At 43.3% G+C, this 13,656-nt stretch overlaps 1 protein-coding gene across 2 annotated transcripts; it reads right to left on the bottom strand.

The window, feature by feature from the left end:
* Positions 1 to 6,784: 6,784 nt before the first annotated feature.
* Positions 6,785 to 13,610, bottom strand: fgf8a (fibroblast growth factor 8a). 2 transcript variants are annotated; one of them, XM_064932301.1, is made up of 5 exons: positions 12,747 to 13,610; positions 12,629 to 12,665; positions 11,394 to 11,574; positions 9,312 to 9,418; positions 6,785 to 8,005 (listed from the first exon to the last, which is right to left on the bottom strand). In XM_064932301.1, exons 1-5 carry the CDS (start codon positions 12,776 to 12,778, stop codon positions 7,721 to 7,723), a joined length of 642 nt encoding a protein of 213 aa, XP_064788373.1. In that variant the 5' UTR covers positions 12,779 to 13,610; the 3' UTR covers positions 6,785 to 7,720. The 2 variants fall into 2 exon arrangements, with proteins under 2 accessions (XP_064788373.1, XP_064788374.1); XM_064932302.1 differs by lacking the exons at positions 12,629 to 12,665; positions 12,747 to 13,610 and adding an exon at positions 11,985 to 12,092.
* Positions 13,611 to 13,656: the final 46 nt, after the last annotated feature.

The following is a 13,656-nucleotide window of genomic DNA, read 5'->3' as shown; positions in this document are numbered from 1 at the left end:
GAACTGCGACCAAGTTCCTCACAGTAACTGGACGGTGACCAGGTCAAACACAGGCGACCAGGCCACACTACACCGCTCACTGCGACCATAGGACCATGGGACCACATCCTACAACATTATGATTTATAAAACAACAATATCATTGACTCTCTGTGTGTATCTGACTAATACAGTTTCTAAGCAAAAGCACCTGCGGTTCTTCGGATGATGCTAACTGTGAAATACTAGAATAACATGAAAAAGAGTGCTGTGGGAAAGGCTTTATGATGCAAGGAGCAATGGTTTAAAAAATGTTCAAAGGGTTGTCTTATCTCTGAACAAGTTTATATGACACTGTAAATCATGTGAACATAAACCAAAGAGAACAACTTCTGTTAAATCTATCTGCATGCTAAATATTCCTCCTTTCCACCTGCAGTACCTTATTATCAGGTGTGCATATACTCTTGTAATGATTACATCTGTCTTCCTAAGCAATCTATGTCCAGAATTTAAGATGCTATTCACAAAAAGTCGTACAATGGTGAAATTACTACTAACATCGACCATTCAACTGTACGTAAAGCTTACCGTAACCGTTTAGTGTCAGTAGCTTCAATTTGTGCACATTCACATCACGAGGTTGCTCTAGCCTTTAGTTACAACTGGCAGGCCCAAAAGTCTTTGATCAGCTGTGCATAACAGCACATCATTGAAATATGCAGATCTTTTTAGAGACGTGTCCTCTGTTGAAAGCTGCACACTCTGAAAGGCCATGTCCCAAACACTGGGACGTCTAAAAAATCATTTATGGTTTCCAGCTGAACTGACATGGCTAAAAGGAGATGAAGAGGTCGGGAGGAGGGAGCTGGGGGGACGGAGGGGTGCGCCGGGGGGGCCAGGGGGGGCTTCCCTTTTCATCTTTTTAGGGCAGAGAGGGGGGACTCTCCCTGAGCTGGCAAACACATTTAGCTGGTAATTGTTCAGATCATTCTGACAATCAGTCTTGGACAAACAAAAGTTTACAGCTCCAATTGGAAAAGTTAACAGGTCTTCTGTACGGCCTGTATATAAACAATGAAACTGTCGAGTTGGCACTCCACTTTGATCAGTGTTTGCATTTCAATTATCCAGCTTGGTTTGGCTGCTGGTTCTTCCGTAACATTGCAGGAAGAATAAGGACATGGATTTAAGGGAATCTCTGTCACTTGGAATGAAAATCAATGCAACTCGTCCTCTAGGCTCTAAGAATGAAATGCAATGAGGAGAAGGGGAGTTAACTAACTGTACTCTGTTTCTGGACAGTGTCAAACACAGAAAACTCAGACTCACTGATTGATTGCTGCTTATTGTGGGTTTCCTGATTTGTGTTTTTGTTATATTTTCTATATTGAGAAAAATAGATGGTAAACATGCCATGGAAATAAAGCTATATGAACAACCCCCAAACTGCATCCTAATGTAAGGACACACCTGAGACCCAGGACACTTAAACCCCCCATAGGCCTCACAGTATGTATCTCCAGATCAAGGTAAGATAATGAAGGAAAGCTTGTGGTATCTGATCATTCATTAAAGTCTGTTTAACCAAGGCAGTGTGTGTCAGTCTGCAGCAGTGCTGGTTAAACCAGCAGGGTCGCGCTCCCTGCTCACCCCTGCTAGCCTACAAGGGGGGGGGGAGGTTCAGGACAGGGGCTAAATTGCTCCCGAAGCAAATTAAGAGTGTAGCTCTGTTTGTTTATCTGCTCAATAAAATGGATGAAAGCAATTTTCCCCCTTCTTCTGGAGCAGAATTGCTCTGCATTTGCATGGCATCGCAGGCTACACAGAAGGTGTGACTTTTCCCACAACCTACTCCTTCCCTGGGTCCATTGGAGCTTTACTGTCATAGAAGGTGTGGGCAGACTAGAGAGTCCGTGGGCAGACAAGAGAGTCACTGCAGAGAGCCCAGGGGGACAGAAACCCTGTTAATCCGTCATGGAAGGACTCAATCAGATTACTGTCAAGTATTGTGAATAGACATTTTAACTCAGTCCTCAAGGGTGGAAGAGCATTTCAACACCTTAGCACTGACTTAAAACAGTTAAGACGTGAGGTTAGATACAGTATTAGATACGATAATGTGTTTCAATTCATCTGTTTTGAGTCTACAATGAAGTATGAGCTGGGAAGCCTGATTATAGCGCCAACAGATATGGCAGTTCTGCTTCTAGCGCCCAAGTAACTTTATAGTATTTCATTTTTTGTGTGTGTTATTTCTTACATTATTAGCCCAGAATGTTTTTTGTGTTATTACGTACAGCCCGGAAATAACTTTTGGTTATCAGAGCGGTGGTAACTCACCAGCATTACGACCAGGAATACGACTTTCCTGAATTGGATCCTTTGTTTGTTATTCCAGAGGCTGCTCCACCGCCGGTGGAGAAGAGGAATTCGGAGTGGACTTCTAGTCTGACTCAGGAGGCGTGCACACCATCCACTGCTTCGAGTATATTACTCACTAATGTTCAGTCTCTGGATAATAAAGTAGACGAGCTCAGGGCGAGGATCTCCTTCCAGAGAAACATCAGGGATCGTAACATACTTTGTTTCACGGTAACATGGCTCTCTCGGGATATACCGTTCCCCGTCCATACAGTCATCTGGGTTCTCAGTACATCGCGCAGACATGAATAAAGAACTCTCCAGGAAGAAAAAAGGCGGGGGTGTACCTGACACCCTAGACCCACTTCAATTTCCTTACCACCCCAAAGATCCACAGATGATACAATCGCCATCTCACATCACACTTCCCTATCCCATCTGGACAAGAGGAATACCTCATTAAGAATGCTGTTCATTGACTATAGCTCAGCATTCAACACCACAGTGCACTCATCATTAAGCTCGGGGCCCTGGGTCTGAACCCCGCCCTGTGCAACTGGGTTCTGGACTTCCTGACAGGTCGCCCCCAGGTGGTGAAGGTAGGAAACAACACCTTCTCAACGCAGGGGCCCCACAAGGGTGCGTGCTCTGCCCCCTCCTGTACTCCCTGTTCACCCATGACTGCGTGGCCACGCACGCCTCCAACTCAATCGTCCAGTACTAGACCTGATTACCAACAATAACGAGACAGCCTACAGGGAGGAGTTGAGGGCCCTGGCAGAGTGGTGCCAGGAAAATAACATCTCACTCAACATCAACAAAACAACAGCAGAGGGAGCACACCCCTATCCACATTGACGAGACCGCAGTGGAGAAGGTGGAAAGCTTCAAGTTCATCGGCATACATCACTGACGATGTGAAATAGTCCACCCACAAAGGCAGTATGGTGAAGAAGGCGCAACAGTGCATCTTCCACCTCAGGAGGTGGCCCCTAAAACCTTCACAAACTTTTACAGATGCACAGGGCTCTCCAGAGGGTGGTGTGGTCTTCCCAACGCATCACCGGGGGCAAACTACCTGCCTTCCAGGGAACCTACAGCAACCGATGTCACAGGACGTCCAAAAAGATAATTAAGGACGTCAACCACTTGAGCCACGGCCTGTTCACTCCACTATCGTCCAGAATTCGAGGTCAGTACAGGTGCAACAAAGCAAGGACCAAGAGACTGAAACAGCATCTATCTCAAGGCCATCAGACTGTTAAATAGCCATCACTAGCCAGCTTTCACCCGGTTACGCAACCCTGCACCTTAGAGGCTGCTGCCCTACATACATAGACTTGGAATCACTGGCCAATTTAATAATTGAGCACTTGTCACTATAATAATGTTAAAATAATGTTTACATACTGCTTTACTCATCTCATATGTATATACTCTATTCTATTCGACTGTATTTTAGCCAATGCTCAATCTAATATTTATATATTTCTTAATTCCGTTCTTTTACTTTTAGATTTGTGTGTATTGTTGTGAATTGTTAGATACTACTGCACTGTTGGAGCTAGGAACACAAGCATTTCGCTACACCTGCAATAACTTCTGCTAAATATGTGTATGTGATTTGAATTTGATTTGAAGCTTTCCATGCTAACCTGTGCCTTGCTCTATACAGCATTCCAACATTAGACCAGGCCTCGCTCTGCCATACAGAGCTCAACCAGAAGGCCTTACTCTGAACACACACCAGAACGATGGGTGGCCAAGTGCAAGCGAGTGCCTCTGACCAAAATATCGGACGTGGTCTTGTGTTCATTTCCCTCCGATTCTACACCGCTCGGCAGATGGAACAGCTGCCTACTGCGCTTGGCCGTCCTTCGTTCTGTTTTTATCTTTTCCAGAGATGCATCGCCAAGTCTTGCTCTGCCATGCCATCAAGAGAGCCTTCTGTAGCAAGAGACTTCAGCTTAGTCTGATAAGCGGGAGCAAGGGCAGCAGAGGGGTCTGAAGACAACTTGTTGGAAGGAACTGAATCCCTGTGGCGAAGTGGTTGTCAGAACCCAACCTCCCTCACTCAGCACAGCACTCCACCCATGAGGACACTGTCAGCAAACAAACAAACACACATTGGAGCTGTCCAATCAGATTATAAACACACACACACACACACACCAGGGCTGTCCAATCAGATTAAGACCTAGGGTGTTAAAGGAGTGAGATGAAAGAAAAACAGTCGTCTGCATACGAGGAGACACTGAGACAGTTACTGAACCCGGAGAAACCAAAAGCCTTAATTAAACAAACACACTGCTATCGTCTCTGGAGGACCAACCAGTAGAAGACCAACACACTGCTATCTGCTAAAGGGCTCCAACATCAATGACCTGCTGTAGTCTCACACTGCTTGCTATAGACTGCTGCTTGGCCTTCTAGGGGGCTAAGAGTTGCATTCCAAACAGGGCAGAGCAGGAGGAAATCTATACCTAACTCTCTATCAAACTTTACAGATATATTTTTTTGGAGTGCAAGGTTAGAGGACGAAAACATTTCCCACTTTACAGTTCACATTTCTAAGATCAACTCATGAAAACAACATGATGTATTCATAAAGGATTTGAAGGCTGGGAAGGGATGACCTTCTGTGTTATATATCATTAGAATGCTGATGTGATCCAAGTGCCCTGTGTGTGTGTGTGTGTGCCTGTGCGCTTGCGTGCATGCTTGAAGCGACTTAAGCCATCTCCAGTGTGTGCCTGAACGATACTCCCACTTCCCAAGCAGAGGCGTGTATTCATGATGCCAAGGGAAACTGTCACGTTCTGACCTTTATTTCCTTTGTTTTGTCATTATTTAGTATGGTCAGGGCGTGAGTTGGGGTGGGCAGTCTATGTTTCTTTTTCTATGATTTGGGTATTTCTATGTTTCGGCCTAGTATGGTTCTCAATCAGAGGCAGGTGTCATTAGTTGTCTGTGATTGAGAATCATACTTAGGTAGCCTGGGTTTCACTGTGTGTTTGTGGGTGATTGTTCCTGTCTCTGTGTTTGCACCAGATAGGGCTGGTTTGGGTTTTCACGTTTCTTGTTTTGTTGTGTTTATCTTTGAATTAAACATGAATCAGAATAACCACGCTGTGCTTTGGTCCGCCTCTCCGTCAATGGAAGAAATCCCTTACAGAAACCCCCAAAAAACATATCAAATGATTTATCTTTCGTCTCTCTGTTTCATCATTTTCCTTCAGCTGAATGTATCTGAGCGAGCGAAACAGTGCCCCTCTGTCTCTGTATGTGTAGGCCATCTATCTGATGCTGTCTGGTCAAAAAGAGTATGACATTGTTGCCGCCCGTAGCATTGAATGCAAGGGAAGCCAGCAAGCATTTGGCCTCCCTTGATAAAAAAGTATAAAATAATAGCCAATCAGCGTTGTGCTAAACTGAGATCTCATCTGTGAATGGTCTTTAAAAAAGTGTCAAGGGAAGCCAGTTTGGATTTGGCTTCACAACTATCACATTGCATTGACAGAAATACGTAACTGACAGAAACTACTTGAATTGTTGCATCTCAATGTGTTGTTGTCCTCCGGTGGCTAGCTAGCTAGTTAAAATTGACCCTTTCCTAAATTAGCCATGGATAGAGATAGGGATTTGGACTTAATTCTCTGTACTGGCTAATGATTATAATGGCGATTCTGATCCAACCATAAATTCATACATTGTGCCCCTGGACTGAGAGGATGGAAGTTCAATATGTAGCTAGATGTAGAAGACTAATGTTAACTAGCTAACGTTGCCCATGAAAGGAGGTAAGCATTTTAGACAGGTAGCCTAGGACGACAAAAAAATAAAAGTGTGCACTGTATGACAGAGTGACTTGCGTGAACGCACACACATTCCACAAAAAAATATCTAAATCATGGACAGCCACATCATATTTAGCTTATGTCGATTGGACTAAATTGTTTTTGGTATCTTTTAGTTGTCACTGTAGTAGACTAAGCGTAGGTGATTTGATGATGTTGAAATGTAAATGGTGCTGGAATATGGAGGCAGCTCCTGTTTTCTTTGCGACTTGCAGTTGCTCTCAGTGGTTCTGAAGCAATAGTTGTTTAGTAGTTCAAAAAACATTAACTTACGTCACCATGCTGTAGGTCATGTAACTGTTTGTTACATGCAATATGCTTTGAGGACTTCACCAGACAGAGGTTGCTCTAGTTTTGTGATTAATCAAATGTATGGTTGAATAAATCCTGCCACTGTGTCTACTTATTGTCTCGGCCTTAGTCATACATTATTCAATCACGGTGGCAAGACATATGAACTAACAGGTTATAGAGCGAACAACACAATTATCACAAGACATAGGTTGCAATATGGCTTTTTTTCTGGCTTTTCCAGTGATTTTACCCACACAACCCTACTGTTCAAAGTGTGTAAAACAACCACATCACAAACAAGAGTTTAATATCAGTATTCTAATGTACATTTATTACACATTTTAAATAAATAATCCATCATTAAAATTATTTGTACACATCCTTAAAATAAAAATAGATTTATATATGTATAAAAACAGACAGGGTAACAAAAACAAAGGGGGTTTCCGACATATCAATGCATTTTTACACCTCTAATTTACAGTTATAACCATTGCAGGAAACCTGTGATTATCAATATAGCTGCCACATTTTCCATTGTGTGTACCTAAAGCACTGTTTGCTTTAACAGCGTTTGTCTCTATAGAATTCCCAAAGTAGCAAGGTCACACCACAGCGTTCAACAGAGGTGTTGTGGCTGTGTGTGATACTGAACACAACGTTACTCAACGTGGTGCTCCTGAATGCAGCATCGATGCTGTGTGTGTGTGTGTGTGTGTGTGTGTGTGTGTGTGTGTGTGTGTGTGTGTGTGTGTGTGTGTGTGTGTGTGTGTGTGTGTGTGTGTGTGTGTGTGTATGTACTGTATGTGTCTCTGAACGCAGCATTTTCTGTCAGTGCGGTCGATCAGGGCCCTTCAAGTCTCTTGGAGCAGCAGGTGTGAGTCCAAACGACTCTGAACAGTCAAACAAAAGCAAAAACACAACCCAAAATACAGAGAGACAATACAAAGTCCACGCTTTACTAAAATGTCAGCACCCCAAATGTTCGATGATGAGTTATGTGCATCTAAAAACAACACATCAGTACTAAAAGTATCAGGTACAAAAATATATTTGTTATGGGGTTTTTCTTTTAAAAAAATGTACTTTTTGAAAAAAATAGAAAAACTACATGTTAGGTATAGTAACGCTCAGTACAAACAAAATGTCTCTAGAGGTTTTGGAAAGGAGTTAATTCTTGCTTCAGTCATTGTTTTCTATCCTCTGTCTCACCCTCTCTGCCCCCCTCAGCCTTCGGCTGAGTAGCGTATGCGTTTAGTCCTGGGGCTAAAGGGGTAGTGGACGAAGTCAAAGGCCTTGTGCTGGGCCGGGTGAGTGGGATTGGATCCCCGAGGCAGTCGTTTCATAAAATGGACCTCGCGTTGATGCTGCCGTGTTTGCGAGCCTTTCCGGGGGCGTCCACGTCTGGTGAAAGCCATGTACCAACCCTCGAAGCGTGCGTTCCTCAGCGCTGTGTAGTTATTCTCCAGGACAATCTCTGAGAAGATGCAGTCGCGGCCTTGCCCATTTTTCTTTGAAAGACAAACACACACACACACACCAGGTCAGTCGGAGCGTCTGAAGGAGCTTTCTATGAAGATTTACAGATAGGAAATATCAGATGTAAGAAGGCTACCCCGAACAGTATGTCCCTGCGCACACACACACAAACACGTGTGCACGCAGCGCTCTCCACACGCATGAAGCATATGCTACAGCCATTACAGGCTCAGATCAGAGAGAGGGGATGACAGTAAGCAAGGAGTCTCCCTCCTCAGTAAACATAGAGATGCATTCATGAGGACCACTCAAGAGTTAGCAGCCTAAGACAAGCCATCATAGCAGAAATACCTGAGGAGTTCAAGTTCTTTATCAGCTTCATGTGTGGATTTCCTTCTATTTAGCGCTGCACTGTCTCGATTGTGGCTGAATCGAACTACAAAGGGCTCATCGACTTGAATATCAATCAATAGATCCTGAAATAAACGACTCTAGTCTCCCTTTGGTACAATCAAATACGTGGTTGTCTTGCATTTATTCTATCTCTACATTTTGAGAAATGGTACGACGGGGTAGATGTTGTTTCTGTTGATCTAGTATTCTACATTGAGGGTGAAGGGGGGGGGTTTGTCCTCTTGTACTATGAGCAGTAGCTAGGCCCTGCGTCCTCCCACAACCGCTCCAGTCCAACCTCCACTGGTCTGTGACACATCACACACCGGCAACACTAATGTAGCTAAACCTGCTCAACAACCTAGCTGGACAAAATGGGCTGTTAAAAATACATCTAGCATCCCATGCAGCCAGAAAGCATGTGCAACATACACAAATATACACATACAGTCGTTCAAACACACACACAGGCTGTTGCTGGGCCGGTATGGCAGAGAGAGGCAGCTCAGGGCAGATGGTGCACCTGGCAGGGTTCTGTAGGGGGGCGGAGATGGCAGCCCTGTTTATTAGCCAGCACAGCAAGAGAGGAGCAGAGACACCCTCGAACCCACAACACGCTACACAGAGGAGGTGACTTCCAACAGCATACAATGACTCTAACCTTCTCCCATGCAGAACATACCAGAGGTGGACAGTCCTGGAGCTACAGCTGTAGGGAACCACCAAACAGAACCACAGCCACACAGAACTATGGTGAGAACTGCTGCCGAGTCGCCATACAAAACCACAAGTCTTAGAAAACCCAAACAGAACGACAATATAATCAAACCTTGGAACCACAGCTTAAGAAGCTTGAAAACAGAGCCAATGGAAAAGGGCAGCATTCTGGCATTACCATAGATCATTACCCACAGTGCAGTGCTCAAAGGATTTTTTTCTCTTTACCTTCCCGATCAGCTTTCCCTTCTTGTTCATGCAGATGTAGAATCCTGTCTCTGCTCCTTTAATCCGCACGCGACTTCCAAACGTGTCCGTCTCTACGACGAGTTTGGCTGAGGAAACAAAGGGTTTTGTATTATCAACCAGGGCTAATGCACTGTTAGTAATAGGATGTTGCTTAAAGACACGGTTAAGCTGATTCAGTTTATATTTTTACAAGAGAAATTTCTATATATCACACACACACACACACACACAAAACCTGTGGGGACCATTCCTGAGGATTTATGCAAGCTTAAAATCTTGCACAATCATAAAAACATGTGTACCTCAATTCTTTGAAAACTAAAGAGGCCATCCTGGAAGGACTATCAACTTTTTTCTCTCTAAATCTGTACTCACGTCACACATAAGCACCACATTCATCTCTATCATAGATCATAGATCACGCTTGGAGACAGATGGACATAAATAGAAGCGTGTTAAATGGCTTATCTTAATGTGTGTTCATAGATACTGTAAGTCTCACAACTGCTTCTATGATTGAAAACACCGATATCCTTATTTTCCAAACTAAAATATGTTTATCTAATTTGTTGTTGCCTTCCACGGAGGCACACAATGTCTACCTAGCCATTATGAATAAACTTTTCAAAGGCTTACTAAGAGTTATGATTGAGTATTTTATCAGGGTCCCCATTAGCTTCGGCCAAGGCAGCCCCTACTGGTCCGGGTTTCCCATCCCCCGACATACATGATGATGGCACACATTCCTGGACCAACATTTGGAGAAGTGAATAACCCTTGTTGCATCTGATCATTTTACTGCTCAACCTCTGTTCTTGTTAAACACGGCAAAATTCAACAGATAGGCACAATGTTGTTTCAAAATGTTAGCCACGTGTATGTCCCTTACTAGAGATTCTAACCATTCCCTGATCCATGCACACCCACGTGGTCATTGAGTTATGGTTATGGTTGAGGTTGTGGTTAGATGGTTGGTGTGGGGCTAAGTAATAAATGCCTCATGCAAGCCACAGCTTTAGACCCACAAGTACAACCTGCTACCATGGTACAGGTGGCACTGGCATAGGTAACCCGAGCACCTCCACACCCTCTGGTGCAAACCACAAACACAAGTGTGAATACACACCACATTAGACAGGACCTACAGCAGCATACACACAGAGAATCAAAGATCCAGCAAAATTATGTTTAAATCTAACACTATTTAATTGTACCTTTATTTAACTAGGCAAGTCAGTTAAGAACAAATTCTTATTTTCAATGACAGCCTAGGAACAGTGGGTTAACTGCCTTGTTCAGGGGCAGAACGACAGATTTGTACCTTGTCAGCTTAGGGGGTTTGAACTTGCAACCTTCTGGTTACTAGTTCAACGCTCTAACTACTAGGCTACCCTGGCAATGGGAATATCCCAATGAAAAATCACAAAAAAAATGGACATAATTTTAAAATCCACGTTTGAAAAAAATAGTTAATTTGTGAATATGCAAAGATAATAGATAAGGCTAAATGTTGACTGGCTGGCAAGGGGAAACTGCGTAAAATGCAGGCGGCTGGTTGAAAATTCGGCGGGCCCTATTTTGGTTCTGAAGCTGGTCCGAGGAAAGAGAGAGCAGGAGAGCTATGCAGGAAATGTTCAGGAGGTTGAAGGATGATTATTTCTAATGGCTCTTCCAGACATGAGTATCTCTGGAGAATCACCTACAGCACAATCTTCAATCCATTTGAGATATTTTTGACGGTCCGCGGCCTCTTCTTAGCAATACCAGCTGATACAGTAGCCGTGTTATTTACTGTCAAAAACGACGAGAGAAAAACAATTTCTGTAGAATTCACAGTAGGCATTTGCCTACTAACCTCTTGCACATGATAGTTTGTTATGCCAAAATGGGCCTTGAGGCCCTGTGACTATATAGGCATAGCCTAAGTCTGTTGTAGACATACGTTTATTTTATTAGGTTAGTTTAGAGATTCAGAAATATTAGCAATGGATTTCGGCAAGTTAAAACCGACAAAAATTAGGAACTTGAAACAAATCCATGAAGTTTGGATATTGGGTTTACCGTGTATGTCTCCATCTTCTGCCATGGCGTTGATCTTCTGGTTGGGCAGAACCTGCACATGCTTCCCGCTGGTTCGGCTGTAAAGTTGATAGGTCCGAATTAACCTGCGGCTCACACGGTCTGTCACCTTGCTCTGCTCGCTTACATGCTGCGTGAAATTAGGCGAGGACTGATTGGTTACCTGTCAGAAATTAAATTTCATCACAATCAGTATTTGCAAAAATTGCTTCAATGTAATTACAGTAGCGTATGTATTAAGCAATAATAGCATCATTATTTAGCTCTAAACCCAACAGAAGCAAATTTGGAGGGATGTTTCCCATTTTCTTTAGACCTACTTGGCATGATTGGCTATAATAACACATAACTTTATAACATGCAATAGACCACGTGAATATACCGCCGATACAAAGGCCTACATTCCTTAAAGTATGCATGCATAATTAAAAGCATGAAAACCTAGAAATTAAAAAGGGCGCGCAATCTGCACCAGCTTGTGCGTAAAAGTGAGTGGAGGTAGACGTTAAAAAACATGTCCAAAATATCAAACAGGCTATAGCCTACATAATAAATGCTCATTACTTCCCTCACATTAAACGGAGCAAATGGACATATTAATGCCTATGTTAAAAGCTTCCCTATTTGACACTTAGCCATACGCACTCATTCTGTTCCAAGGAGGACAACGAAGGAATTAACTTTGGCCTTTATATTTGAACCCCACGACATTTTTCACAGACTCGCCTTTCCCCGCGCGATGCCCATTCTGTGCCCACGCATCCTGCGCGAGGGCAGTATGTTCGCAACATACATCGTGCCAAAATGTGACGCGGGCGGCATGCAGCGCGCCCGCTGCCCTTTGCGCGGTGGGACCCATCTGATGTGTCGTTATATCACAAATTATGTGAGCTCTCGTCTCTCTCTCCCTCACTGCTCGCCATTATTACACCGTGCTTTCACCCCCAGAAACCTAACCATATGTTTTAACAGTGACATTTGATGTAGGTTAGTTATACGAATTTTCAAGATGCGTAAAATAATTACTTGTTGTTCAAGGAGATTTACAGTTGTATCCAATAACCCACTGATAGACTGAACAGTTTGTAAATTATTTGCAAATTTACCGAAAACGCGTGAGATATTTAAAATCCTAATCAAGAATGCTATATTATTTTCACAAAGCCTGCTGATATACAAAATATTTGGGCTATTTCAAAGCATGCATATGAACATACCTGAGCATAGTAACAGAATGCGAAGAAGTGTAGGAACCTGAAAAAGAGCTTAATTAATGAGTTATAATACATCAGGGCACATTAATCAACATAATTGAGACTCGCAGGAAATACTCACAGATAACTCAATCGGGAAGGGAGGCGTCGCATGTTGATTGTGTTGATTGTTCCTTCGATAAATACAGACCACAGGGCTTGCAGTGTTCCAAAATCGAGGTTATTTGGTAAAGGTAAGCTGTGTGAAACACTGGTGTCGGTTGCAATTGATTAAGTAGTCGCTCTTCAAAAACTTCATTGAAATCCAAAACGACCAAAGATGGTGAAAGAAGTGATTAAGCCTATTATTTTTTTGTACAAATGTGGGTACATTTCATGTCAAATAAATGTCCATAGCCTGTTTTGGCAAGGTTGGCGCTTACAACTGATCGGCAACCTTGCCAGTAAAATGTGAAACTGTGACAATGATAATTGATAATAATGATTAATGATAATTGATTATTGATAATAACTGTCTATCTGTCAGGCGGCCCTCTCGATTAGCAACGTTTAAGTGCACTTACTTAGACGAGAGGTGCATTCAAGTTTTGGCAAAGAAAACGCTGGATGAGTGTCCTAATAATAAGGATACAAATGCAAGGTCATCCGAAGCCAATGAAGATGACAGTTAATTTGCTGCAGATTGCTATCTCTTTGTAATTCCTTCAGAGAATCCTCAATCGCTATCATCCAGTGTATCCTGTTGTAGAGAGTTTATATCTGGCTTTTGCGTGGTGGATAACGTGCGCGTCCCGTGCGTTCAGAGCGGGTGATGTTGCTTCAGTGTTCGGTAGTGCAGGACTGGCGACTCCCGTCTCCCCTCCTCTACTCCCATCGCAGGCTCCAATGTCAACCCCTTGTTCGCACTCACACCCCTGGTTAAAATGGAAGGGCGATCTGCAAGGAACAAGCCCCCTTTTTCTGCAGAACAAAAGCGTCCCTCCTCCCCCTGCGTTTAAAACATATCTTCACCTGAGGAAAATCAACACTTG

This window comes from Oncorhynchus masou, chromosome 23 (assembly GCF_036934945.1).
Source record: "Oncorhynchus masou masou isolate Uvic2021 chromosome 23, UVic_Omas_1.1, whole genome shotgun sequence".
NCBI lineage: Eukaryota > Metazoa > Chordata > Actinopteri > Salmoniformes > Salmonidae > Oncorhynchus > Oncorhynchus masou.
The sequence above is the reverse complement of the archived record's forward strand: the minus strand, read 5'-3'. Positions and strand labels throughout refer to the sequence as shown.